This window comes from Sapajus apella, unplaced genomic scaffold (assembly GCF_009761245.1).
Source record: "Sapajus apella isolate SASKATOON/1434 unplaced genomic scaffold, GSC_monkey_1.0 scaffold7, whole genome shotgun sequence".
NCBI lineage: Eukaryota > Metazoa > Chordata > Mammalia > Primates > Cebidae > Sapajus > Sapajus apella.
In genome coordinates this window covers 13639948-13667762 of record NW_022436947.1, presented here as the reverse complement: position 1 = coordinate 13667762, position 27815 = coordinate 13639948, and the positions used below count along the sequence as shown (strand labels likewise).

At 40.6% G+C, this 27815-nt stretch overlaps 1 protein-coding gene across 2 annotated transcripts in view; it reads left to right on the top strand.

The window, feature by feature from the left end:
• The window catches only part of SND1 (staphylococcal nuclease and tudor domain containing 1), a 457598-nt gene that overhangs the window by 22275 nt on the left and 407508 nt on the right, over positions 1-27815 (top strand). For both annotated transcript variants that reach the window (XR_004268168.1, XM_032275661.1), the window contains exons 2-5: positions 11609-11758; positions 20045-20165; positions 24452-24530; positions 26764-26924. Coding sequence is in view for 1 of the 2 variants with exons in the window: in XM_032275661.1 (XP_032131552.1) it covers positions 11609-11758; positions 20045-20165; positions 24452-24530; positions 26764-26924 (511 nt within the window). In the remaining variant the exon portion in view is untranslated. The remainder of the gene's footprint in view (positions 1-11608; positions 11759-20044; positions 20166-24451; positions 24531-26763; positions 26925-27815) is intronic.

Sequence of the window (27815 nt, the reverse complement as noted above, 5' to 3'; positions counted from 1 at the left end):
TGCCTCAGCCTCCCAAGGAGGTGGGACTACAGGCATGTGCCACCACACCTGGCTAATTTTTGTATTTTTAGTAGAGACGGAGTTTCGCCATTTTAGCTAGGTTGGTCTCCATCTCTTGACCTTATTATCTACCCTCCTCGGCCTCCCAAAGTGCTGGGATTACAGGTGTGAGCCATCTCACCCAGCATGAAGGTTTACTTCTAATCCAAAAGGATTTTTTTTTCCTGGCCTTTTTGCATTTGTAACTTCCCTCTGAGAAACCTAGCACTCATTATCCTTCAGGTATGATTTGCTCAGTTCCCCTGTAGGTGACAAATCTGCTCACACTAGCTGAATTTTCAGCTTTCTGTGACCTGCCAGCAAGTGTTGGCTAAATCTTCAGGCCCTAGAACCCTGCCAGCCTGTGCTGACCAAGGGGAGTGTTTATAGCTTTTCTGACCTGTTGGTAGCTTAATGTGATTTAGCCATAGGATTATTCACCCTTAAAATAAAGACTGTCTAGCATGATAGCAGAAAATTATCATCTCTTTTGTTTTTTGGAGGAAAAAAAATGCTTTGCTTTTAGGCATTTTTTCTTTAAAATATTTCAACTTCCTTTAAACTTCTTGGAAGGCTTGAACTGGGTTTTTTTCTCCAAATTTAATGTGCTTTTGGTATTTGTCTGGAATTGAAATAAAGTACTTTTAAAAATGATCTCCAGTTTTTCTTTAATGTATTTAGTGTTTAAAACAAACACCTTCGTTTTGGCCCGATGCGGTGGCTCATACCTTAACCCCGGCACTTTGGGAGGCCAAGGCAGGTGGATCACCTGAGGTCAGGAGTTTGAGACCAGCCTGGCCAACATGACGAAACCCCATTTCTACTACAAATACAAAAATTAGCCACCTGTGGTGGTGCACGCTTGTAGTCCCAGCTACTTGGGAGGCTGAGGCATGAAAATCACTTGAGCCCGGGAGGTGGAGGTTGCAGTGAGCGATGGCGCCATTGCACTCCAGCCCGTGCGACAGAATGAGACTCCATCTCAAAGAAACAAAAACAAAAAACCTTCATTTTTTAAAAAAATTGAAATGTTTCATCACTAGAGGTTTATACATTTACCCCAGTAGTATATGTTTGATTCCTTTTTCCCGTCAGAATGTTGTGTTTAGGAGTTGTGATCACTGTTAGACCTCAGTTCTCAGGGGCTATTCAGAATCAAACCTCATGATTTTTATTGTCTACATTTAGATGCATGCTCCAGAAATTCTGGTTTCTCTGACCTGATAGTAGTATTATTCAATAAAATAATATGTAGTGGTGAATCTTATTGACTGGTTTGGTGCTCTATTCTGTGTTAATACTTTGTTTTCTCAAATTACAATGCTTAAGGAAATTCAGAAATGCTCCTTTCTGAAGGGGAACATGGGAATAGAATAAAGAGCCCTGATTACTGCAGTAACTTTCCTTTACCTTTAGTAGCCTGAGTACTTGACCCTTGACATTTGACAGAGGAGAAAGTCCCCTCTATATAGTGATACTCTTTTTTGTGTCCTGGAGTCAGTTAATTTTTGGTTCCTTCTCTGGTAAGTTAACACATAACTGTTACCTATCCTGAAAGATTTTCTTTTGACAGCTAGGGTAGATTTCTCTTATACGACGCTTTGCATTTGTCTGCTGTGTGCGGCTAGTTCTTCCTGAGTTGTTCTGTCTTATTTCTGGGTAAATAAACCTTGATCTCCCAGGTCCTTGGCAACAGCAGAGCTCAGCATGAGGTAGTGAGGACTTGGCTCTGCAGAGGACCATTGTCCTGGAGACAGTCCTGACACTGGTTTCCAGGAGGTTGAGTGATTCCTTCATGGTGAAGGCTTCGATTGTGAAGGCTAAGCTCCAGTCTTGATTGTGTTCTTTTATATAAGTCATCAGTATTTTGGCTCATGGTTCTCATATCATGGATTTAGTATTTGGGGTTTATTAGCAAGTACACTAGGAAAACCTGTGTTCTAGCTCTGATGCCATCTTACTGTGCCATAGTTTTCTCATCTGTAAAATGAGGATGAGGGTCCCTGCCCTGCTTCCTCAGGGCCTTGTTGTGAGGATGAGGAGGGGTGGAGAGCAGGGAAGGAAGGGAAGAGAGATTAATGTTCCTTTAACATTTATTGAGTTACCTTCTTGGTTTCAGACAGTCAGGCATCTTATTTAATAATCCAAATAACCCAGAGGAGATAGTATTATTATCTTCATTTATAAATGAAGAAATATCGCAATGTTCAGAATGGTTTTCACTTGAGTTTGTATTCAAACTCAAGGCTAATTTCAGAGTTCATGGTTGTTCCACTTAGCCACACCATCTGAGGCTATGATTGCCAAGACAGTTTGTCAGATATGAAGTTCAGTACAAACTAAGATGATACTTACTACTGTCACCCCTGAGGATAGAGATTTGGACATAGGCACTTAAATCTACTTTCCTAGTGAGTGGGTATCTTAACTGGTAAATTAGGGGAATTAGATTACAGGTTATCAGTCTATATCTAACTGAATTCAGTGGTTAGAGAATTTCTGTGACTTCGATATTTTCTTTTTTTCAATTTATTTATTTTTGAGACTCAGTTTCGCTCTTGTTGCCCAGCCTGGAGTGTAATGGCCTAATCTTGGCTCACTGCAACCTCCGCCTCCTGGGTTCAAGCGATTCTCCTGCCTCAGCCTCCTGAGTAGCTGGGATTACAGGCTTCTGCCACCACACCCAGCTAATTTTTGTATTTTTGGTAGAGATGGGGTTTCATCATGTTGGCCAGGCTGATCTCAAACTCCTAACCTCAGGGGATCCACCCTCCTTTGTCTCCCAAAGTGCTGGGATTACAGGTGTGGCCATGATATTTTCTTTTATACCCCTGGAGGAAATGTCCATCTTTTTCTATTGTAGATACCCTTCCAGTCTTTATTGCAGACACACTTTGAGCCATTTCTTATAACAACAATGTTGGCTATATTTGTTGCATCCTTGTGCTAAGTGCTTTTATTTTGTTTAGGTTTCATAACAACTCTTTATTTCAGCAACAGATTGACAAAGTGGATCATAACAACTTATAGATATTCTTATATATTTTATAAATGATGAAATTGAGACTAATGGAGCCAATGAAATAACTTTCAAAGGTCACTGCTGACATTGATTTGATTCTGAAACTAAATTCTTATTGCCATATACTGTGGCTCCTTCTCTGATTATAAAAATGAGCGGTTTGTGTAACTTGAATTGGTCCAGAATTTATTTTTGCCATGCACTTGCTATTTAGACGACCATAAAACTAGTTTTCATTTCACTCGCTTGTCATAATGCTTTATATCAGGGGTTGGCAAACTTGCTCTGTAAAAGGCCAGGTAATAAATATTTTGGGCTTTGCCAACCATATGGTCTCTGTCGCAACTACTCAACTCTGCCATTCTAGTGCGAAAGTAGCCCTAGACAATACATAAATGAATGAGCTTGGCATGTTCCAATAAAACTTTATTTATGGACACTGAAATTTGACTTTCATACTCTTTTGCATGTTACATAATCTTCTTTTGATAGTTTTCCAACCTTTTAAAAATGTAAAAACCATTTTTAGCTCGTGGACTGTACAAAAACAGGCAGTAGGCTGGATTTGGCTAGTAGGCTGTAGTTTGCCGATCCTGCATTTTATCATTTTGAAGTTTTCTTTCTTCGTGTCTCCTTTTTGGGTGTTCTTTTGTAATATTGGACTCTAAGTCAGCTTGCCTTGCAGATGGTAGGGTTTAATAAATGTTGGTATGATTTGGGACAGCTAGCTCATGGAAGCTTTACTTGCTTAGTGATTTGGTCTCCAACACCTGTTCTACTGGCACATATAAACACAGATTTTAATTGGGAAAAACATTTAATCAGTAGGTAACCTCAGATACCATTTTAACAGAAATCGGCTCCCAAATGCTTGTTTCTATGTGTGGCATAGTAGAATATCAGGATTGGGAAACTTCAACCCCAGTCCTTGCTCTACTGTCAATCCTGGTTATTGTTATTTTGGAGGCAAAAGTTACTTTATCTGTCTTGCTCTCAGATTTTTCAGCTGTAAAATAAAAGGGTCCAAATTAGATGCTGTCTTTATCTGAAGTCTCTCTGTAGATGATTGTTGTGGTTCCCCTGAGATTTTAAACTCCGTATATGTAAACTGGGGCCCGATTTTTGGCATAGCTGCTCCAGAGCAGCAACTTGTGCTTATATCTGCTGGGTCTGCGAGTGTATCCAGAGCCAATGAGTCAGCAGTGCCGTGTGCTCCTGGGCTTCCGGTTCATTGGGTTTGAATGTTGGGCCCTCTAATTTAGGTTTGCCTCTTGTTCTTGCCAGGAAAACAACAACAACAACAAACAAAAAACTGGCTGTGTTGGTGAGTATTCTGGGAAAGGCCTCCCAGACCACACAGCTTATGTTCTTTTGGGATTGCTTGCTTAGTCTAAATGACTTTTTAATTTTCAAGAGATGATTCTTCCTGTGGAGGCAACAGCTCTGGCTGCCAGGAAGCTTTTTCCTGATATGCTTTTTGAAATGGTCCCCAGTTAAGTTTCCTTTTAGTTACTCTTGCTTTCATTTAGTTTCTTTAGATGTTTTCATTTCATGAAAGGGGATCCAATAGGACCAGACTTTGCCTCCTCTTTTTATAGCAGCTCCTTCCCCATCTCTTGGTGGTATTTTTAGGTGTAGAAAACACCTTGTCCAGAGGAGTCCCTGACCTGCTTCCTTGCCACTCTGACATAGAGTCCCTGCATGTACAGCCTTTGGGTTGTGGCAGTTGAAGAGTGGCATCCTTTAGCTCAGTGACTTTCCTGGTTCTCATTTCTGTGTAACACACAGGATGCTTGCTATATTGCTTCTGAGAAAAAAGCTTGTATTGCTTCTGGCCATTTTCATCCTTTTTAGAGCTTTGTAGATTGCACTGAAGTTCTGTCTTTTTCCTGTGGCTTCCTACCTAGTTATTTCTAGAGGATTTTAAGGTTTATACTTACAGCCTCTTCTGGGGTGAGTCACCATGCCTGACTTTTGCTTCTCAGTCAGCTGCCATTAAAAAAAAATTTTTTTATTGGTGTTTTCCAGCTAGCACCTAATCTTGAAAGAATATGGAAGTCTCTATAGTGAAATAACATTTTATGGCCCCATGTTTTTGTAGTTCTGTATTGGACCTTAAACATTTTTTTTTTTAGATATAATTAACGTATCCTAAACTTGACAGTTTTAAGGTTTATAATTCAGTGGCTTTTAACCACATTTGTACAGTAATCACCACTAATTTGGAACATTTTCATCAACTCCAAAGAAATCTGTACCCATTAGTATATTCCCCAATCTCCCCTCCTGTCAGTCCCTGGGAACCACTAGTCTGTGTTCTCTCTATGGATTTCCCTAATCTGGACATTTCACATAACAAATACAATTCAGTATGTGGCCTTTTGTGTCTGGCTTCTTCTACTTAACATAATGTTTTCAAGGTTCACCGATGTCGTAACGTCAATCAATACTTAATTTCTTTTTATTTCTGAATGATAGTCCAATTATATGGATATACCATATTTTATCACCAGTTGACAGCAGTTGATGAAAATTTGTTGCTTTCTCTTCTTTTTTTGGCTATTATGAATAATGTTGCAGTGAACATTGGTGTACAAGTTTTTGTGTGGTCATATGTTTGTATTTCTCTTGGAGATATATACCCTTCTCACACACACACACACACACTCTCTCTCTCTCTCTCTCTCTCTCTCTCTCTCTCTCTCTCAGAGAACCCTATGGGAACTGTTTAACTTTTAAGAGACTGCCAGACTCTTTTCCAAAGCAACTGTACCACTCTTAATATATGAGGGGTCTGGTTCTTCCACATCCTTCTCAACACTTTTTATTGCCTGTCTTATTGATTTTAGCTATCCTAGGAGTTGTGAAGTGGTATGCCATTGTGGTTTTGATTTGCATTTCTCTCATGACTAATGATGAAGAGCATCTTTTCCTGTGCCTTTTGGCCATTTGTATTTATTTTTTGGATAAATGTCTCTTCAACTTACTTTAATTGGGTTGTTGTCTTCTTACTGAATTTTAATAGTTCTTTATTCTGGATATTAGACCTTTAACAGATATATCAGATATATGAGATAAGGGTCTAGTATCCAGAATTTGCAACTGTTCATTTTTTTTTTCTTTCTTGAGAGTGTCCATTGAAGCACACTATTTTTAATTTTTATGAAGTCCAATTTATCTTTTTTTTTTTTTTTTTAAGTTGGTTGTGTTTTTGATGTGACCTAAGAAACCGTCACCTAACGCAAGGTCATGTAGATTTACATGTTTGTTTTCTTCTAAGACCTTCATAGTTTAACTCTTAAATTTAGGTCTCTGGTCCTTTTTGAGTTATCTTTTGTATACGGTATGACACAGAGGGCCAACTTCCTTCTTTTACACATGGAGATCTAGTTGTACCAACACGTTTATGTTGAAAGGACTACTCTTTCCCCATTGAATTGTCCTGTCACCCTTGTTGAAAATAGTTGGCCATAAATGTATGGATTTGTGTTGGGCTTTCTTTTTGTAATATTTATCATCAGATCAGATGTCTGCCCTCGTTCTTCACATTGGTTCTTCATATTGGTGGATGTTGCTGTTATAGTATATGTATTATAATATCTTAACTAGTGGATTTGCCTGTTAAGCCAGTCCTTTTTGCAAGGCTGATAAGATGCCATTCTCAGACTGAAGTGGATTTTTGCTCTTGGGCTGGGAAAAAATATTGGTTTCATTGACATACACATTTCTATGCCATCCCTTTCTTTGTCCTTAGCGTGGCTGGGTTTTTGTATAAGACGTTTCCGTCTTGTGTTATTGGCCTGGGAGTTAAAGAGTTAAACAAACCAAGTCATTTATCAGAATCTAGTGAAGATTTAATGTGGTGTTCCTGTTGCTGGGCAACATTTTAGTGGTTGCCCATATAGTGTTTCACTCTAGGTAAATCTCTCAGTAAACCTTTAAATGGGTTTGAACAGTTTGAGTCCCCATTTTCCTTCTCAGCTGCCTTGTTTCAGCCTTTGTAACCATGTGACTTGTGCCCTGAAGTCAGGTCCTTTGAATCACACCCTGTCCCTCTGCAACCTTTATTGGCAGAACTGAGAAATTTCTGATCCATAACCTCAATCAAACTGACTCATTGTGACAACTGGTTTCACAAACCTCCCGCTGTATCAGGTAGTTCTAAGATCATTTTTCTAGAATGTCATTTTATTAATATAATTGGATAAAGCAGTAACCATTTGACTTGCTTTCTATGCTCTATAAATTAGCAATTAAGGATAATTACTGCATCTATGAAAGTTTGCAACATGAATCAGCACAGTTTTGGCAGACTAATTACCCATGGCAGTTTCTTCTCAATCTTAACATTATTCTCCTGAAATTAAAATTCTGATAAACAACATATTCTACTTACATGTGATGCTTATTGTTTGTCTGTCTCCCCCTACTAGAATGTCAGCTCCCCAAGAGCAGAAGTTTTTGTCTGCTTTGTTTCACTGAAATGTGCCACTTGCCTAGAACAATGCCTGGCACATAGTAGGTACTCATTAAGTTTGTATTGAATTAATGTGAATAAATTAGGGAATAAAATTGTAACAATGATCAACTTGGCAGGTCAAGAAAAATGGCTTGTTTTGGTGCCATATGACGTATAAATTGTCAAGCATATAGACCCTTGGCCTTTTTCATATTTTACCTGGACATTTAAAGTATTTTTCCCCCAGAAGGTATTTTTCCTTGGTTTTATTTGGTGGAGACTGTTAGCTACAGGAAGGCCATTGCAATGTTTTCATTGGGGAAGAACTTGAATAAAGACTGTTGACAAGACAGGTAAAAGAGCTTAACAGTGGTTGGCACGTGAAATGGAAATAGCAAAAAGGAGGTGTAGTGTGTTTTTGTTTGTTTCTGAGTTGGAGTCTTGCTCTGTCACCCAGGTTGGAGTGCAGTGACATGATCATGGCTCACTGCAACCTTGACTTCCCAGGCTCAAGCAATTCTTCTACCTCAGCCTCACAAGTAGCTGGAACTACAGACGTGCACCACCACACACCTGGCAACTTTTTAAATTTTTTTATTTTTAGTAGAGACTTGCTGTGTTGGCCAGGCTGTCATGAACTGAGTTCAAGTAGTCCTCTCGCCTTGGCCCCCCAAAGTACTGGGATTACAGGCTTGAGCCACCGCACCTGGCCTGTAGTGTGTTTTGAATGATTTCAGTTTCTGTGAGTAGGAGGGAAACTAGTTTTTCCCTAGTAGAAATAGTTCTCTTACTTCCATTGTGGTGTACAGACAGTCTTTTTCTTACCTCTCCAGCAAGGCAATAGCCAAATGAGAGGAAGAGAGTTTCAAAGGAAAGATGCACACAGGCTAATCCTCTCCTCTGGGAGGAATAGAAATAGCAGTACCTGCCACAATGAATCTATTCCTTTTACTTGGGAGGTTGAATTGGTGACTGCTGCTTGAATTCATATATTCAGTGGTATAAAAGTATAGAGAGCCTGTAGAGTAAAAATCATCTCTGTAATATTGGTTCAAGCATTAACTGTTGTGTGAATGGCATTTTTGGTACAATAATGCAAAGAAGTTCTGACAGCAGCCTTTAGCATGCAGGGAGGAGAGAGAGTGTACAAAGGAGTTTTGCACAATTACTGTGTACAGGTTGTTTGTCAAAGCACTTAATGGGGCCAGTATAATAGTTGTAGACCCATTGTCCCCAGGGATCCAATTTACTAGGCAGAGGCATTAAACGCAATAACTTTCTGATATTTAGAGATGAAAGGGGCCCTTCTTATCAGTCCCTCTGTTCTTGAGCTTCTCAGTGGCATTTGTCAGGCTTGAGAAACAAAGATGGTTGCCTAGGCTAGGTCAGTGCTTGCTTATCAGAGTTCACCTTTGTCAGAGAAGATGAGTTTTTTTGTAAATGGGCCTTAGCTTTTCCAGCTGGGCTTTACCAAGAGGTCTCCTGGGAATGCTTTATTACATTTTTTGTGAAAACTTGACCAAAAATGAGCAGCAAGCACTAGAGACAGATGTTCTGGTTTGTGTGTTGTATGTAGCTTGGCTATCCTCAGCCTCATTTGGAATTTGTGCCCAAATGATTTCAAATGCAGGTATTCTACATTGTGCTATTCTTGCTATGTATTTTGTTTCTGCCACTTGTGAGAAAGAATTGACTATTAATGAGTCAGATCCAAGCTTTGCTTTTCTTCTTTGGCCCTTCTTATTCAGGAACTTCAAGCAGCCTCTACAGTAGTGTACCTGTTCCTTCCTGGCTTTGTTTGGTTTGAGAGCTTATCTTTTGGAATGTCAGTTCCCTGGGATGATGCCTAGGATATGAGTTCTCAGGATAGGGTGTTAGCATGATTATTTGGTTAGAAGTTTTAGGGTTTAATTGCTGATAACGGGACAAAAATAAAAAGCATGCTTTGTAACTGGATTAGGAAGACAGTCTTTGTGTGTGTGTGCCATGGTATATGACCAGGGATGAGAGTGACTTAGGCCACAGTCTGTGTGCTTAAGGTGTTGGGGATATTGAAACATTATCAGAGTACTAATTTAATGTACAATTAAATATTGTGTATTGGAATGTACAATATTGTTTGATAGAATTACCATAAAAAAGTGGATAAGTGAATTGTGATGTATTTGTATAAATTCCCTGGTCAGAGTAATGGTGGGGTTTGGGAGAAGCGGTTGCAAGTAAAGAGGGGCACGTGGAATCCAAGGTTCTGGCAATGTGCAATATTTCAGTTCTTAACTTGGGTGGTGGTGGTTCAGATGTTTACTTTTCTTATTCTTTAATTTGCACATAAGGATTTAAATTCATTTGTGTATTTATATCAATATTTCACAATCGAAAGCATTAATTAAGGTAGAGAGGGGAGGGAACAATGCACTCTAAGTGAAAGGAGCAGCTTCCTTTCATTGTCCTTTTTCTCTTCCTTTGATTCAACTTTGGATCATTCCTTTACTGAGAACCCCATGGTCTTGTCTGAATGGTGTTCTGTGTTGACAGAACCCTCCAACCTTCTCACTACTAACCTTTCAGAAGCTAATTTTTATGAAGCATGGAATTGAGAGTCTTTTAGATCTAGTGAAGCCAGGGCGTCAGCCCCTACCTGTTTGTTGTATTGTGAGTCTCTTCCCAAAGACAATTAGAATAGCTTGGGTCATTTTTTCTTATGCCTCTTCTTCCCTTCTTTCACTTGAAATCCTCCCTTCTTCTCCCTTGCAAATATTTTAAGGTTAATGCTAGTGAGCTTCAGAGCTCTTTTCACAGTTGCAAGTGGGTTCTATGCCTGGCATCTTTGATTAAAGAGATGAAAGGAGCTGCTGACTGCACTTGGGAGCCTTAAGGTGCTTATTAGATTCTTATGTTTTAATCATGTAGGACATGGGTTTTCTAGATTACTTCATTTCTCTCTTGTACTGTCTACAAGGGAAACTCTAGGATACTGCCTCCACCATAGCCTTGGGCATGCTCAGTTCCTCCCAGTGGTGTGTAGGGACTTCTTCCTTTAGCTTCTTCTTTTTTTTCTTTTTTTTTTTGAGACAGAGTCTTGCTCTGTCACCCAGGCTGGAATGCTGTGGCGTTGATCTCAGCTCACTACAACATTTGCTTCCTAGGTACAAGCAATTCTCTAGCCTCAGCCTCCTGAGTAGCTAGAACTACAGGCCTCTGCCACCACATCCAGCTAATTTCTGTGTTTTTAGTAGAGACAGGGTTTCACCATGTTGGCCAGGCTGGTCTCAAACTCCTAACTTCAAGTGATCTCTCCGTTGCCCTCCCAAAGTACTGGGATTACAGGTGTGAGCTACCCTGCCCAGTCAGCTTCCCCTTTTCTTTTTTTTTTTTTCGAGATGGGGTTTCACCTTTGTTGCCCAGGCTGGAATTCAGTGGCGCAATTTCGGCTCACTGCCACCTCTGCCTCTCGGGTCCAAGCGATTCTCTTGCCTCAGCCTCTGGAGTAGCTGACATTACAGGCACGCGCCACCACACCCAGCTAATTTTGTATTTTTAGTAACGACAGGGTTTTTTCATGTTGGTCAGGCTGGTCTCGAACTCCTGACCTCGGGTAATCTGCCCCCCTCAGCCTCCTAAAGTGCTGGGATTACAGGCGTGAGCCACTGTGCCCGGCCGCAGCTTCCCCTTTTCTTAAGCCTTTCATTGTTTGCTTCAATCTGAGAATGGAAAGAAAGTGTCAGTGGAGATATTAATTTCTTAATAATTGGAAAGAATGAAAGAGGTGGTACTTGCTGGGATGAAATTATAGAGGTCACTAATCTGTGTCTCTCACATGCTTTTTTACCCCAGTCTGTTTATTCTATGACTTTTTTATTGTTGGATTTCTGAGTCTATCATTTCAGAATTTGGCCCAAGATTTTATGTAGGTATTTCTCTTAAAAAATTAAAAACAATTTTGTTTATTTAGTCATTCAGTAAATGACTTTACATGCCTTTGAAGTGTCAAGTACTATTTGAAATGTTGGGGATACAGTGGTACACAACCTGTATTATGGTGATACGGCCTCTCGACCATTCATTTTCTCTTTCTTCCCCCTTCTTAGGTCCTCTCAGGGTGTGCCATCATTGTCCGAGGTCAGCCTCGTGGTGGGCCTCCTCCTGAGCGGCAGATCAACCTCAGCAATATCCGCGCTGGAAATCTTGCTCGCCGGGCAGCTGCCACACAACCTGATGCAAAAGATACCCCTGATGAGGTAGGTGCTTCCGGAGGCCATCGTGAGCCTGTGGACCTAGGTCATAGCCCACCGTCTTCTGTGGCTGATGCCATTTTGATGTACTCTTTCTTTGTGTTTTGAGTATTTTCACATTGTAGAACTGCTGATTCTGGATATACCCACAAGCAGCTTGTATCTGCTGTTTATATGTTTAGTACCTTTCATGGCAGTCGAAGCTTTATGGCTTTTTCTTGTGCCTTTCCCATAGACTTAGATTTGTCGTGTTTTCACTGCTACTTTTCTTGGAATAGGTTAGGAACATTTCCTCGTAGCCTCAGCCATTTGAAATCATCATTGGTTATGGCACGGCTCTTCTATTAATTTATTTTTGAATTCATTCATTTACATTGTTCAAATTGCAGAAGGATATATAGTGAAAAATACAGTTGTTCCCCTGAGACACCTGATGTTACTAGGGTCTTGTGTCTCTTTCCACAGATAGTTAAAACCTATATGCTCACACACTTTCATTTTGTAATAAATGCTAGGCCCATATTTTATTATTTTATTAAAGATTCTTTTTTCTTTAAGGTTCTAAGGGTACATTTGCATGTTTGTTACATGGGTATATTGTGTAATGGTGGGGATTGGGCTTCTAGTGTATCTATGACCCAAATATTGAACATTGTATCCAATAGATAATCTTTTAATTCTCACCCCCCTCAAACCTCCCCTTTTGGAGTCTCCAGTGTCTATTATTTCTTTTCTTTTTCTTTTTTTTTTTTTTGAGACGGAGTTTCACCCTTGTTGCCCAGACTGGAGTGCAATGGTGTGATCTTGGGTTACTACAACCTCCGACTCCTGGGTTCAAGCAGTTCTCCTGCCTCAGCCTCCCGAGTAGCTGGGATTACAGGCATGCACCACCACGCCTGACTAATTTTGTATTTTTAGTAGAAACGGGGTTTCTCTATGTTGGTCAGGCTGGTCTTGAACTCCTGACCTCAGGTGATCTGCCCGCCTTGGCCTCTTGAAGTGCTGGAATTACAGGCATGAGCCACCGCACCAGGCCTGTGTCTATTATTTCTATCTTTATGTCCATGCTTACCCATTGTTTAGCTTCCACTTATAAAAGTGAGAAGATGTGATATTTGATTGTCTGCTTCCGAGTTAGTTCACTTAGAATACTGGCCTCTAGTTCCATGTATGTTGCTGCAAAGGACATGATTTTAGTCTTTTTTTTTGGCTGCCCATCTTTGTTTTTGAGACAAGGTCTCTGTTGCCTGGGCTGGAGTGCAGTTGTGTAATCATGGCTCACTGTAGTCTCAACCTTCTAGGCTCAAGTGATCCTCCCACCTCAGCCTCCTGAGTAGCTGGGACTACAGGCATGTGCTAATTTTTATACCTGGCTAATTTTTATTTTTATTTTTTTAGTAGAAATGAGGTCTCACTAGTTTGCTCAGGCTTGAGTTCCTGAGCTCAAGCAATCCTTTTGCCTCGGCCTAAAGTACTGGGATGACAGGTGTGGGCCACTGTGCCTGGCTTGTTACAGATTTTTAATCTGGGATCCATGTACCTCTGAAGGCATAGTTAAATCCCATGAAATTGTAAAATTTTGTGTAAGCATGAATTCATGAATTGTTTTAGAGGGGGAGTTTTTATCAGATTCTTTCTTTTTTTTTTTTTTTTTTTTGAGATGGAGTCTCACTTTGTCACCAGGCTGGAGTGCAGTGGCTCAATCTTGGCTCACTGCAACCTCTGCCTGCTAGGTTCAAGTGATTCTCCTGCTTCAGCTTCCCGAGTAGCTGGGACTGCAGGTACACACTACCACGCCCAGCTAATTTTTGTATTTTTTTTTTTTGTAGAGAAGGGGTTTCACCATCTTGGCCAGGATGGTCTCGATCTCTTAACCTTGTGATTCACTTGCCTTGGCCTCCCAAAGTGCTGGGATTACAGGTGTGAGCCACCGCAGCCAGCCATTTTTATCAGTTTCTTAAGGGAACTTATGACTCAAGAGTAGTTCAGAACCACTGTATTATTGTGATTTGAGAAACTTCCATGCCTCTGTACCACCATCTCTTCCATCCTTCCCCCATACCCCACAGCCTCCAATGCCTGCCTCTGCCTTGCCTTCTTTGTAGTCTGCCTTTGACCCCTTAAGTTTCTGCCCTTTGGGCAGCTGCTATGAGTACCAATTTGGCATTGTTTAGTCTTTGGCTTCTACACTTTGAAACAGTGGTACTCTCCTTTAGCAGTGCTTTGGCTATCAGAAATGAAATTTCTGGGCTGGCCGTGGTGGCTCACACCTGTATCCAAGCACTCTGGGAGGCTGAGTGGGGAGGATTGCTTGAGCCGAGGTATTCAAGACCAGCCCTGTCAACTCACAACATAGCAAGACTCCATCTCAAAAAAAAAAAAAAAAAAAAAAATTAGCTGGATGTGGTGGTGCACGCCTATAGTCCCAGCTACTTGGGAGGGAGGTGGAAGGATCACTTGAACCTGGGAGTTCAAGGCTGCAGTGCATCATGATTGTGCCACTGCACTGCAGCCTGGGTGATGGAGTAAGACCCTATCTCAAAAGAAAAAAAGGAACAAAATTTCTCGATTCTAATTATTTGTTCTCTGCCCCAACTTGAGGATATTGGGCAGGTTGGCACCTCAGCTTTTGTGTGCTATTCCCTGCTAGGGAGGTAAAGAAGAAAAAGCAAGAGTTGATGTGGATCTTTTATTAATATTTAAGGAAATCATTTAGTTTTTAAAATTATAATAAAGGACATTTTGTTTTAATTAAGAGGATAGTGAAGCAATGGTATAGATAATGGAGATAGAGGAAAAATCTCCCCTAATTCTGCTACCAACAGCAATCAGACTAAATAGATTAAAATACCTTTAAGAAGATTAAAATCATTTTTTTTTTTTCCATTGGTCTTCCTTCAGGGACCACAAATGTTGGGAATACTAGTGTATACCTCAGGGTCGTTTTATGAGGATTAAGCAAGATAACATGAAGTGCTTAGTGCATGCTTATAAAATACTTAATAAATGTAGTTGTGGTAATCACTACTGCTGCTTGTTAATTTCTCTTACCACAAATACTCCTAGTACTGTTAGATCAACCACTGAAGATTAGATGTCTTCTAGCATTTTTCTCATTTTGGGCATTGACAAATGGGTGAACCTACATTTTGAATAGTCTTCTTTTCTTACTGTGTAACAGCTTGATTGCTTCCAAGAGAAGAGTATTGACCCTTCTTGGAGCTGACCAAGTTCATTTGCCCAGAAGGAAGAAGTAGTATAGCCTCTAAGAAAGAAGGGCTGGATTTTAATTTCCTGTTTTGTGGATGAGAATCTTGGGCAGAGAAACACAAGGCCAGTTGGAATTTGTTCTAAAATATCTGAACTGTATCCCATGTTAACAGGACAGTGAAATCTTACCAGAACTATCCTAGGTGAAAGGATACTGTGTAATCTGATCCTAGCATTCTGTTATAGTTCCATATATTTATACAGCCTAGTGCTTTTTGTCTCTCCCATGGTAACTTGGTCTCACTGTTTCTCCTGGTAACCCTTCAAAGATCCCTGTGAGATGAAATATTTGATAGCTGTAGATTTCATCTTTTCCTAGCCTATAGCCATTATTTCTCCTTCTTAATAATCCAATGTCTCCTCACCCTGCTGTGATTTGGTTTTCCTCCTACTGTACCCTTAAAGCTGCATCGAGGCAAGTTACCATTAATGCCGACTGATTGAAAAACCTGATATCCCTGCTTTCATTTTGACTCCCCCACCCCCTACCCCAACGCTGACATCCATGTCTTTAAGGAGGCCTGGAGATGCTGTCTCCTTAAAACCTCTCTTATCCATCCTTGACATTTGATTAATACTGCTATTCTTTGTTCGTCTCTGATAGAGTGCTTAGATGTTGAAATAATAGTCTCTTTGCCCTCATTCTCCTTCCCTCTAATCCTTTCTCCATATGCTCTCAGATTTTTTTGAAACATAATTTTGTTTTTTTCCCAGATTCTTCAGTGGTTCCTTGTATTCCAAGACACTTTAGTAATTCCTCATTGTCTCTGTGACAAATCTAAATGCCTTAGCCTGGGCTACAAGCCCGTTTGTGATTTGACTTTTAGACTTCTTTTACTGAAATCCCTCTGGGATGCCAAGCCCCAACCATGCTGAAGAACTTAGGTCTTTTCACAGGCTGGAGTCCTGCCTTCTGCTCTCAGCTCATGCTGCACCTTCCATCAGGAGTTCCTTTGCCACCTCTGTGGCTGGTGAGCACCTGCTATCTTTTAAGATTCAACCACTTAAGAAATCACACCTGACATTTCCTTTCATCATCCCATCTTTGTGCTGTCATAGCATTCACAACATTTCATTGCATGTTTACATGTTTATATATCTTTACTGGATCGCAAGCTCTCCAAAGAAGAGAGCCTTTCTCTCATCTCTGTGTCTTTATGCGTAGTCAGTACCTGACACAATACAGGCAAACAGTGAATAAACATTTAAGCGAATAATGAGGAAAATAACCTGAGCATCTCCTTTTTGCGGGTTGAAAGACTGTGCAACGTGGCACTACCCTTTCTCTCTGGCTTTCTATTTCTTTGGAGCATGTTTAGCTTTTTCACATTCAGGAATAATTAGGGACCTTATCACTCATTTGCATCCCTTTGTGTCACTGTCCCAAGTGTCTTCACGTGATTATTCTTTGCCTTCCATCATGATCTGTTCCTTCAAAGAAACTCAGCTGTCTCCTAAGTCCTGTGGCAATGAAAGCAGCCCCACTGTACGCCCGCAGCCTTCCCTTCCCTGTTCCAAGCTAATCCCCAGCGTTGCCTAGCTACTCCAGGCAGCCTAGATACTGCATTGATGGGCACTGTAGGAATTATATATTTATTTCTCACAGATTTATTGAGCTCTTGCTGTTGGTAAAGTTGTTTATGGTTTCATGAGAAATATAGAAATGCATGTCACAACCACTAAAGAACTTACTCATTTAACTAAACACCACCTGTTCCCCAAAACCTATTGAAGTAAAACAAAAAAATTAAGAAAACTGTCTTTAAAAAATAATAAAAGAGAAAAAATAAAGTAAAAAAAGAAATATTTTGCTATTTTTGTTTGTTTTTGGGATTGAGTCTCACTCTGTCACCCAGGCTGGAGTGCAGTGGCGTGATCTCAGCCCACTGTAACCTCTACCTCCCAGGTTCAAGCAATTCTCCTGTCTCAGCTTCCCAAGTAGCTGGGTTTACAGGCGTGTGCCAACATGCTAATTCTTTTTGCATTTTTAGTAGAGATAGGGTTTTACCATGTTGGCCAGGCTGGTCTCAAACACCTGACCTCAGGTAATCCACCCATCTCGGCCTCCCAAAGTTCTGGGATTACAGGCATGAGCCTCCCAAAGTGCTGGGATTACAGGCCCAGCCCTATTTTGCTATTATTAAAAAAAAAAAAAAAAAAAAAAAGAATGTCACAATCCTGTGTTCACCGGAGCTGTTGAGGACTGGGGTAGCTGGGAAACGACAACAGAACAGGATTATCAGTTACATATCCAGATGGTACAGTGGGATGGTTGGAAGAGAAAAAGGGACAAAAAGTGTTGAGTGTTGGGCTGTGTACATAGTAACTAGTTAAGGTTTTACATTGTGGGGTTTCATCTTGTCCCCATAGTTTTAAGAATCTCTCTGGTCAAAGAGAAGATTGGAATTAAAAGCTTAATTTCATTGTGGTAGATATGACAACCTTGCTTGGGTCTGGGAGTGCCAAGCAGGCTGTCAGATTGCCTGCAGTCGGGCATTCTAAAGGAAAGAGTAATTTTAAGTCTCAGCCACTTAAAAGCCACTTGCTTCTTAGATGGGACTCTGGGGTATCATTTGAATAGACCACAGTTATTCTTCCTATTAGACCATTCTGGCCCTTGTTTGAGTAAATGCCTTGAGCAAATTTCATTATACTTGACTCTCAGAGTTGTTCTGCAAGATTCTCTTAGGATAGACTTCTCCAGCAGATAGCCTGGCTGTCCTTTGTGTGGACACATGGACAACACTGGCCTCATTTCCACAAGGACTGTCTCTCAGAGTGCTCTCTGGCCCTTGGGAGGAGTGATGTGGTCAGTTGCTTTCCTGCAAAGCTCTTGGGAGTCTCCTGATTGCCTGTCTTCTTAATTAATATCTTGTCCAGTTATTGAATTTGCCCAACTCTGGATGGAACACAACTTGAGAGGGCTTATTTAGGAAAGGAAGATTGCAGAAGCTAGATTATTTTTTCTTACATGGTTAGGTGTATGTCCTTTGCAAGACCTCCAGTGTGGTTTTCTCTTATTGACCAGTGACTAACCAGCTGGAAAACATGAGGTCCTAAGAGGAAGATGTTTCTTCAATGAACCTTAAAAATTTTTTAGAAAAGTCCTGCCTGATTGGTAGAAATTGGAGGTTTCCCTGCAGGGGCTGGATGTTTTCCTGTGAACTGACCCTTAATAAGTGAGTTTTCACCAGTCTTGGCCTCCTTTAGGAGCATTGGTCTGGTCAGAGCTTTTCCAAGTATTTAGGAGAGCTGTGTGTTACTGAATTTTAAATATTAATACGGCACTCCGGACTAAATCTTAAACTTATCTATAGCTGGGTATGTTTTTAGAGTAAGTTGATCCCTAAGGTAATAAAAATCTGGGAGGCTGTGTTCATTGGTTCAGTGCTGTTTCTGTGATGTGGTTGATAATTGGGGTCATTTGTCAGTCATCGGACTCTTTGGTGACTGGTATCTGATTCATTTTTAGGCATTGAGTTAGGGGGTTAGAAATGAGACATAAAATCAAGGTGAACTTGATATTGCCATTGGGTGAATTGCTCCTTTGTTTGCTGGTGCGTTGAAGAGTGGGCATCACGTAAGTATCAGTTCATTTTTGTATCTTTAAAAAGAGTCCTTACTCAGGATTAGTTCTTTCTAGAACCTCATGATTTATGTTATGTAACAGTACTGTTTTTATGAATACCAGCCCAATGGATTGGTGGACTTGGCCACCTTTTGATTGGTTTCTGGTTTCTTGAAAGTCGTATGGATGTTTTTCTTCTAGAAAAGCTTGTTGGGTGACTTCATGGAATAATTAGCATGGACCAAAAAGGTTAGCAGAGGCTTCCTTTTGGGTCACCAGTTTACTGGTTTGCCTTTACTGTGTGTAGCTTGAGTTCTGTGGTTTGAAGAGATTATAATAGACAATGTATGCATATTGTGTATCACTTTTCCCTTTTATACTTTGCATTTTTTTCAGCATATGAGCTCTTACTGATCATATGTTCCTTGAACACCTGTCCCTTCCCTCCCCATTTCTGTTCTAAGGGAACTTGGAACATTAAACCAGGTCCAGACTATAAATTCAAGTGCCAGTGGCCACTGTGCCAGTGGCTTCAGAGGAGAATCTGCCTTTGTCTGAACCATCCCAGGTGGGATAGGGTGGGGAGGGGCACAACCATTCCTTTGTATATTATCTTGAGATGACATGGAGACATGTGGATGTGTGGCTCAGTCCTCGTGTCTGTGCCTGGAGAAAGTGAGAGGAATCACTAATATCATGTGGTACTTTATCAGCGGCTGTTACTGGTGTCCTCTCCAGGATGCTGGGACCTGTAAAGGCTTCAGACTAGAGCAGAAGTAGAAGAGACACTTTGGGGAATATCTTCTTACTGTTGCTGATCTTTAAAGAGGAGGGTGGAGATGACTTAAATAAAGCTCTTACTTGAGCAGGGGATTCACTCTGAAATAAGAACACTAGACTCCTGTCTCCAACAATGGTTTTAACTGGTTTCAGGCTAGTTTAATAGGCAGTGAAAGTGTTTTAGAAACTGGAAAGAGGCGGAGAAATGGAGGTGGTAGTTGTTATTTATGACTTCCCTCTGCCTAGGTGGGTTCCTGGAGCCTGGACTTCCCATTTGAAGGAGTGGGTTGGTATGTATATACGGCATTTAGAGCAGTGGCTGGCACATGGTATGTGCTATAAAAGCATTGGCAAATGTTATTCACAAAGTAAGCTATAACTCTGAACAGACAGTGATAGGGAAAAAGTCCTGCTGCCAGTGTCTGGAAAACTCTGAGGCCTGTTTTTAGTGTCTGTGCTAGTTTTAAACCAACTGCTGGACCCTCCTTTTTTATGAGCCCCCTAAGTGTGCGATCTGCATTGTGTGCGTTTCATTTTTACATTCTCAAGGTCCAGTGCAGGACCAGGACCACGGTGGGTACTCAGACGTTTATTGAAGGAATGAAGTTGCTTGAATGCTGATTGGCATCTGGAACTAGGCAGTTCTCATGTGACATATTTGTTTTGTCTTTCAGCCTTGGGCATTTCCAGCTCGAGAGTTCCTTCGAAAGAAGCTGATTGGGAAGGAAGTCTGTTTCACGATAGAAAACAAGACGCCCCAGGGGCGAGAGTATGGCATGATCTACCTTGGAAAAGGTGAGCTGCAGGGAGAGGACTAATTTCTCTGAAGTTCCTTTAAAGATCAGTTTTCTTGCCCGGGCACAGTGGCTCATGCCTGTAATCCCAGCAGTTTGGGAGGCCAAGGCAGGTGGATCACCTGAGGTCGGGAGTTTGAGACCAGACTGACCAATATGGAGAAACCCCATGTCTCCTAAAAATACAAAATTAGCCAGTGTGGTGGTGCATGCCTGTAATCCTAGCTACTTGGGAGGCTGAGGCAGGAGAATTGCTTGAACCCAGGAAGCAGAGGTTGGGGTGTGCTGAGATTGCACCATTGCATTCCAGCCTGGGCAACAAGAATGAAACTCGGTCTCAAAAAAAAAAAACACACATCAGTTTTTTGTGGTGGAAGGCCAATGTGGATTCTGGTGGAGGAATCTCTAGGACAGTTGGCTGAAGGCTTAAATGGAAATGCTTTGGGCCCTGGACATATGGAATATATAGGTACAGAGGAACACCCCCAGTGGTCCTGTTCCTTGTCTACCCCTTTTCCTGCTTTCCTGGCTTGGTTTGGTGCATGTAGTATGGAGTTGCATTCTTCCTCGTGTTTAGGCCATCAGCTGATGGAACTCAATGGCTCTGTGCTTCTAGGTCAAAATGCTAATTGAATTTCTGTAGATTTTCTTTTGCATCTTCTATTTCTTTTATCTATCTTGTGGCTTTTCTTCTTTTCTTGGGAACTCTTTTGGAAAGGAAGATTGCTTGAGGGCCTGTGGTTTTTTTGCAGCCTACATGTTTTATAATGGAATGGAAGGAACACAGATACCGGAGTTGCGTAGATGTAGAATTCTGATTTCCTACCATGTATTCTTACTTAACCCTTAAATCCTGTAAGCCCTAGTTTCTTCATTTGTAAGTTGTTCAGAGAATTTAAAGAGATAGTATAGGCTGGGCATGGTGGCTCACACCTGTAATCCCAGCACTTTGGGAGCACGAGGCAGGAGGCAGGAGGATCTCTTGAGCCCAAGAGTTTGAGACCAGTCTGGGGCCACATGGTAGAACCCCGTTTCTTTGGAAAAATTAGCCAGGTGTGGTGCTGCACACCTGTTGTCCCAGCTACTCAGGAGGCTGAGGTGGGAGGATCACCTGAGTCTGGGAGGTTGAGGCTGCAGCGAACCATGATTATGCCACTGCACCCTAGCCTGAGGGACTGAGTGAGGCCCTGGTCAAAAAAAAAAAAACAAAAAAGAGAGATAGTATGTGTGAAGCACCTCACTCTGGGTATTTGTGTGTGTGCATACATATATACACCTACACCTAGTGTTTAGCTGGGCCAGATGGCTCATGGGATATTAAGTGTTCTGGGCTTTTTGGATTAGGTAGTAAGAGAGTAAAATTGAGGAATGGAGTTGGAACAGAAATAGGACATTGAAAGAGGAATTGATAGGATGTTCTCCAGAAAGCAGCCAGATGAACATGAAGTTATGTTTCTTGAACTATTTGGGGAGCAGATTTTTTTTAAAGTTTCCTGTGATTCCTTGATTAAAACCCTTTCAGATAGCTCATGTAATGGAGATGATTTGGATAATCTATTTGAGTTGGATAGTCAGTGCTATCAATAAGCAAGCAGGGTAGAATGTCAGTGCTAAGAGTATTCTGCTAAGACTCTGTTTTTAATGATAGAGGTCTTAGAAAAATGAGTTGGGAATGACGTTGGAGGTATCTTGTTCAGTGTCCTACCTAGTAGAGAAATACCTCTTTTTAGCCTCCCCCAAAACGGCTACCTGCTTCTTGTTTGAATGAGAAATTCTAGAAACATAAGGACTCTTTTCAAAAAGGGAAATAAATAAATAAGTTTGCTTTTTACCCATAATTCTTATATTGAGAAACAAACACTTAAAGATAATTATTGATAATTACTGGTTAGAAAGAATGTACGAGGAAAAGAAGTATACTATCTTCAAAATGCAATTGTTTAAGAATTTCATTACCTAAAAAATTTCAGTTCCATAACAGCTGGTCAGTCTTCTGTTACCCCAGAAGAGACCTTACTGGACCACAGATGATTGTGGGCACAGATATTTCTATAAGTAGACCACCCCTAAGAGTTCATTTTAGTACCCTTGGTCTTCAACCAAAATGGCCAAATTGTATAAGAGAAGCTGACATTTTTAATTATCTTTAGTTGTTTTTTAAAAGTTTGCTTCTTAAACTGAGTCACATCACAAACTGGATATAATTTGGTGTGTTAACATGCTAGTGTTTGGAATAAAAACTGGCACATAGTAGGTTATCAATAAATATGTACTTAAAGAATGGTTGAAATTACCTATATCTTTCCATTTTAAAGGTAAAGAAATGGTTTAATGTTTAGTATTTTCACTAAGGTGTTTTAACTAACTCTTAATGCCAATTCTATTATAATGAAAGAAAGCAATGTCTTAGATAGCATTTGTGTATTTTATTTTATTCTTACTCACCTTTTTATTTCGAAAGGGGGGTATGGTAGAATTTGAGACTTCATGGTTAATCTAGACTTTGTGTTTAATCCAGAACTTATTATTAAAAAAGAGATGATTAGTCTTCTGACTTTTGAAGACACTATAGTCACCCATCTGCTCTGAATACTGTTTCCAGATGTGACTTGGTCAAATTCAGAATTTGATAAGTAAGAAGCAAGAATGAAACCCTTGAAATCAAATTCCTTTTTCACTTGCCTATCCACCACATTTTGTTGCTCTCTTGAGGGTCCACCCTCGGGGAAGACATTTTTCTGCTTTTTGCAGGTGCATTCAGAACTCACTTTTTAGAAGTGGGCCATTTTAGCGTGCTGTGTGCCAAGAAAATGTCTAGCTTATTGGGTGTGCTGTGGATTGGTTCATTTTATGGTCACTTACCTTGTTTGTATCTGGGCTTCGTTCTTTCCACCCCCTGACCTCCTGGCACTTCACTGCTCAACTTTTCCCTTAATCATTGAGTCCTTCCTTTTGACTTTTCACTCTTTGGGATTCCTGTTGCTTAGAAGAACCAATGTAAAATTTGCTAATGTGTCTTTGGCTGGCCTCAGCAGTAACCTCAATGGAAAGGGTCAGGTGATCCACACTCACCCTCTGAACCTGAACATTCTTTGTATAAACTCCTCACTTCAGCTTTCCTTGGTAGGAAAAGAGTCTTAAGATTTACCCCTGCAGAAATTTGGGCATGATAATGGTGAGGCATTAGGTTGGGCTTGGAGGCGATGTATGTACCCATTACTACTCGCAGAAGTCAATGTGTAGTACGCGGAATATAAATCTTACAGAATTTTATTCTGTGCTGACATTACCTGTCAGTTAGACTGCTGTGTTTCAGGTTGTCTTGGAGCTTGTTCTCCGTCATATTAAAGGTTTTTATGTGATTATTCCCTCATAGTTGTCTTCCTTTATGGTTTTGGCCGACAAGCAGAGATTTAAGAGAAAATTCTGAGCCTAAAAGCTTTTTCAATAGCATCGAAATACAATTAATGTTTCAAGTGCTTGGGTAGAACTAATCAGATTGGATTTTATGTTTAACTTCATTTTTCTTGCCAGGTCTGATGGCTGCTTTGTGAGAAATGAGAAATCTAGCCAGTGTTCTCTCAGTGTCTCTGTGACAACAAGAGAAAGTCTTTGTCAAATGGTGTGGCTTGTCTTGGTGTCCTCTTGGAGAAGAGAATAGGACATTCCTGAGAAAAATTGGACTTTCTAGCATAACGTATGATAGGAAGCCCTAAATAAATCCGTCTCTCTGATTGTACAGGGTGAAGGGACTAACTTTTTCTAATTCTTGCCATGTACTTGGCACTGTGCTTGGTGATTTACGCATATTATTATTTAATTCTCACAAGAACCCATCAAGGGAAGTGCTCTCCCCACTTTAGAGATGAGTAAATTAAGATGCTGAGAGAGCTTGTTGAAGCTATTAAGCAGCTGGATTTGTGTTCAGCTCCAGGCCTCTATTCCTCCAGTCACTGCTTTATAGTCTCTTGAGCTGCCAGCTGCATGCGTCTTGCTTTCTTGTCTGTCTCCCATGGTTCCTGAGATTGCCTTTGGCCTGGAAGATACACTAGAAAATTAAAAACAAATTCCTGAGAAGAAGATTGATAGACCTTTGGGTCCTAGAGACTAGATATTATGAGAAAAGAGGTTTCCTGAAAAACCCAGTGCTACATTGCTGCCTTGTCCATTTCTCTGGCAGCATTATTCTCCTTGAGGAGCTAAGTGTGAAAGTGGTCCCATTTGGGCTCTGTTGCTGTTGGAGGCAGGTTTGAATCTTGTTTTTAAATCCCCCCTTTTCCTCCTCAGATACCAATGGGGAAAACATTGCAGAATCACTGGTTGCGGAGGGCTTAGCCACCCGGAGAGAAGGCATGAGAGCTAATAAGTAAGTATTCATTACTCCTCTGTCTCTCTGACTTCCTTGAGACATCAAGGGTGGTTGGGTAGTCACCTGTAAATTGGCTTTGTTGCATTTTTTCATTCTTGCCCCCAGACATGGGTAACTGCGGGGCTTTCACAGCTTCGAGGATATTCTTGCCCAGGTATAGATTATTCTGAGCTAGGAAGTCACTCAGCATTCATTAATGGTGTTTGAGGTATATGACTCTTTTAAACACAGGCTTTGAGACTAGGTAGTTCTATTCTTCATAATCATAAGAATCAACAAGTCTTAGACCATAGATATTCAGTTCCAGAGTATTTATCTGTCTGTCTAGCTAGTCCCAAGTATTTATTGAGCACTTACTGTGTGCCAGGCTGTTTTCTAGGCACTGAGAAAATAATGTGAACAGACTTAGCTTCTGCTAACATTTTAATGGGGAGACAGGCGGTAAGCAAGTAGCTAAACAGTGCAGGGAATAAGTACAGTGAAAATTAAGTGGGTGAATAAATAGAATACAAAGAAAAATCTCTTGTTTAGAATCTGAAGAAACTGACAAGACCTCATTTGTTCTGTTTTGAGAGTCATAAAAAATTTATATATTTTCAAAGTCTTTTAGGCCTGTGTTGTTTATGTATCTGTAGTTGCTGAATAGGTAAAATGTATTTTTTTAGCCAATAGCGATGTGAACCTGTTAGAAAGGGGTTAGGGGTTTGTCAGGTTTATAGTATGTATATCATGTTCAAGTTCAGTAGTGCTGGTTCTCAGTAGGATGGATTGCAGCTGGCTTTCCTTAACACTTTAGTCTCTGAAAAGTGCTACATCTGTATAATTTGGAGGCTGTAATAATGCTGTTTTATATCATTAAGTCCCTGCTGTCTTACATGACTGTCATAGCTATAGGAAAGGCTTTAAAGAAATATTTGCATGAGGTATACCAATGATGAGGATGAGCAAAGGCAAAAATGCACGTTTTGTATTCTTTCTGCCTTCACAGACTTAGGGGCCAGGTCTTTCACCATGGACTTCTGTGGTCCTTTCTGACTGTGAGGAGACATTTTTTGACTCTATAATTGGGGTGTGCCAGTGGGAATTTGTTGAATTAAGATATTTGTTTTGATGGTGTTTTTGGAATTATGCCAAAGTTGTATCTTAAGGACAGTTACTGGCTTGATTACCGTTTCAGTATTTTTTGGGAATTCAGTTTGCAACTAGAATGAATAATAAAAACATCTCACAGCAGGATTGGGCCATTTCGACAAAGAAATCTTTCCTGGAGTACCAGTCATTTTCCTCCAAAATTGTTTTGACTTCAAGTCACTTTTTCCCAGTTCTGTGTTTGGTTCAATCTCTTACACTATATTTCTTTATCTAATTTTGACTGAATTTGGGGTGTGGTTGCCTTTTGGGGTAGGGGAGGGAAGAGCGGTGAAGACTTCTGGCTTGAGAAATTGGTAGGTTGTCCTTGCTTAGGAATCCCTCCTGCTGAAGACGGGAAGAGGTTCAGTTTATGCATACAGCCATTGATGGCACCGGGTGTTTGAGATTATGCAAAAGCGATGCAGTTTCATGCTGCCTTTAGCTTAGATATAATACAGAAAGAGGAGCCATTTCTAGCCTTTTTTTTTTAAAAAACTTGATTTGGTTTGCCTACTGATATTTTGGCGGCTCTAGTACGTGGTTTGGTTTCTTGCCTGATGAAGGAGGAGGCTTCCATTTTCAAGCTGCTTTTGTCTAGCTTGCCTTATTGAATGTGTAAGTAGTTTGAGGGTAACATTATCTGTGATAGCAGTGTTCATTCCACATTCCCCAGCCTTGTTCTGTAAACTGAGAGAGAGAAAGAGTGGTTCTTACTCAGCTTCTCTGAACTACTGAGCTGGGCCTGGATTCCAGTTCCTGAATCTGGGTGGGCTAAATGAAGCTCTATCCCCTGGAGCAGCTCTGAGCCACTAACTTGTTCTCTTCTATTCAGTGATGGCAGTATTGACATGTGTGTTCTTTAGATTGTTTCATTAAATGCTCTTACTTTTTAACCTTTTCTTTGAAGGAATAAGTCTGGAATCTAGAAATTGCATTCATGATGATTTTCTGGTTATAGGATTGGGTCTTAAGCCATAGATCTGAAACAGAGCTTTGGTGTCTTCAAGGGGTGAAGATGCGGAAGAAACCCTCTGTCAGAGAGCCTCGTATTTCTGTTTGTGAACTTACTAACTACTCTTGTTTATTTTTTATGTTCCAGTCCTGAGCAGAACCGGCTTTCAGAATGTGAGGAACAAGCAAAGGCAGCCAAGAAAGGGATGTGGAGTGAGGGGAACGGTTCACATACTATCCGAGACCTCAAGTATACCATTGAAAACCCAAGGCACTTTGTGGACTCACACCATCAGAAGCCTGTTAATGGTGAGGCTGGCGGGAACAGACAGATACGACTCAGGGTGATTTCTTTCTGTTTGCACTCTTTGCTTCTTGAGGTTTGTAAAATCCAGTAAGCCTTTCTTATACTTATTTAGTATCCATGGGAAATCCTTAAGGGTAAAACAGCACCTTAGTATTTCAGAAGGGAATTTGGATTCAGTTCATGTAGATCACATCAGATACATTTTGAAGAGGCTAGTCCTGTGCTGTTGCAGGGTAGTAAATTGCTGGTATTTTGCACATTGGTTATGTTCTGTTCTCTAAAAGAAGGCTACTTAAATACCACCCTGAAACTTAGAGGGAGAAACATGTATTCTATATATATCTGAACATATACAGTCATCCTTCATTGAGATTGGTTCCAGGACCCTGCCCCCATCTTCTTCCTGGGGATACCAGAATCAAAGATGCTCAAGTCCTTTATATAAAATGGTATAGTATTTGCCTAGAACCCACTCACATAATCTTGTATACTTTAAATCATCACCAGATTACTTACAATACCTAATACAGTGCCTACACACCACTTCATTTGTGTAGACTCAGCATAATACTTGGTATGTGGCAAATTCATGTTTTGCTTTTTGGAACTTTGTGGAATTTTTTGTTTTTTTCTGAATATTTTTGACCTGTGGTTGGTTGAATCCATGGATGTGGAACCTGTGGATACAGAGGGCTGACTGTATGTGTATTTATGTGCTGTATAGTTTTTGGACTGATTTTGAGATCTTGCTAACTTCAGACTTAGTAAAATAAAATTATTACCAATCTTAAGTTACTAATTATTTTTTTGTTGGGTGCCTGGTACTCAGGTAATTATGGGTAACAAACCTTCAGTGTAAGCCATGAGGTCCCAGAAGGTTCAGAAGACGGAGA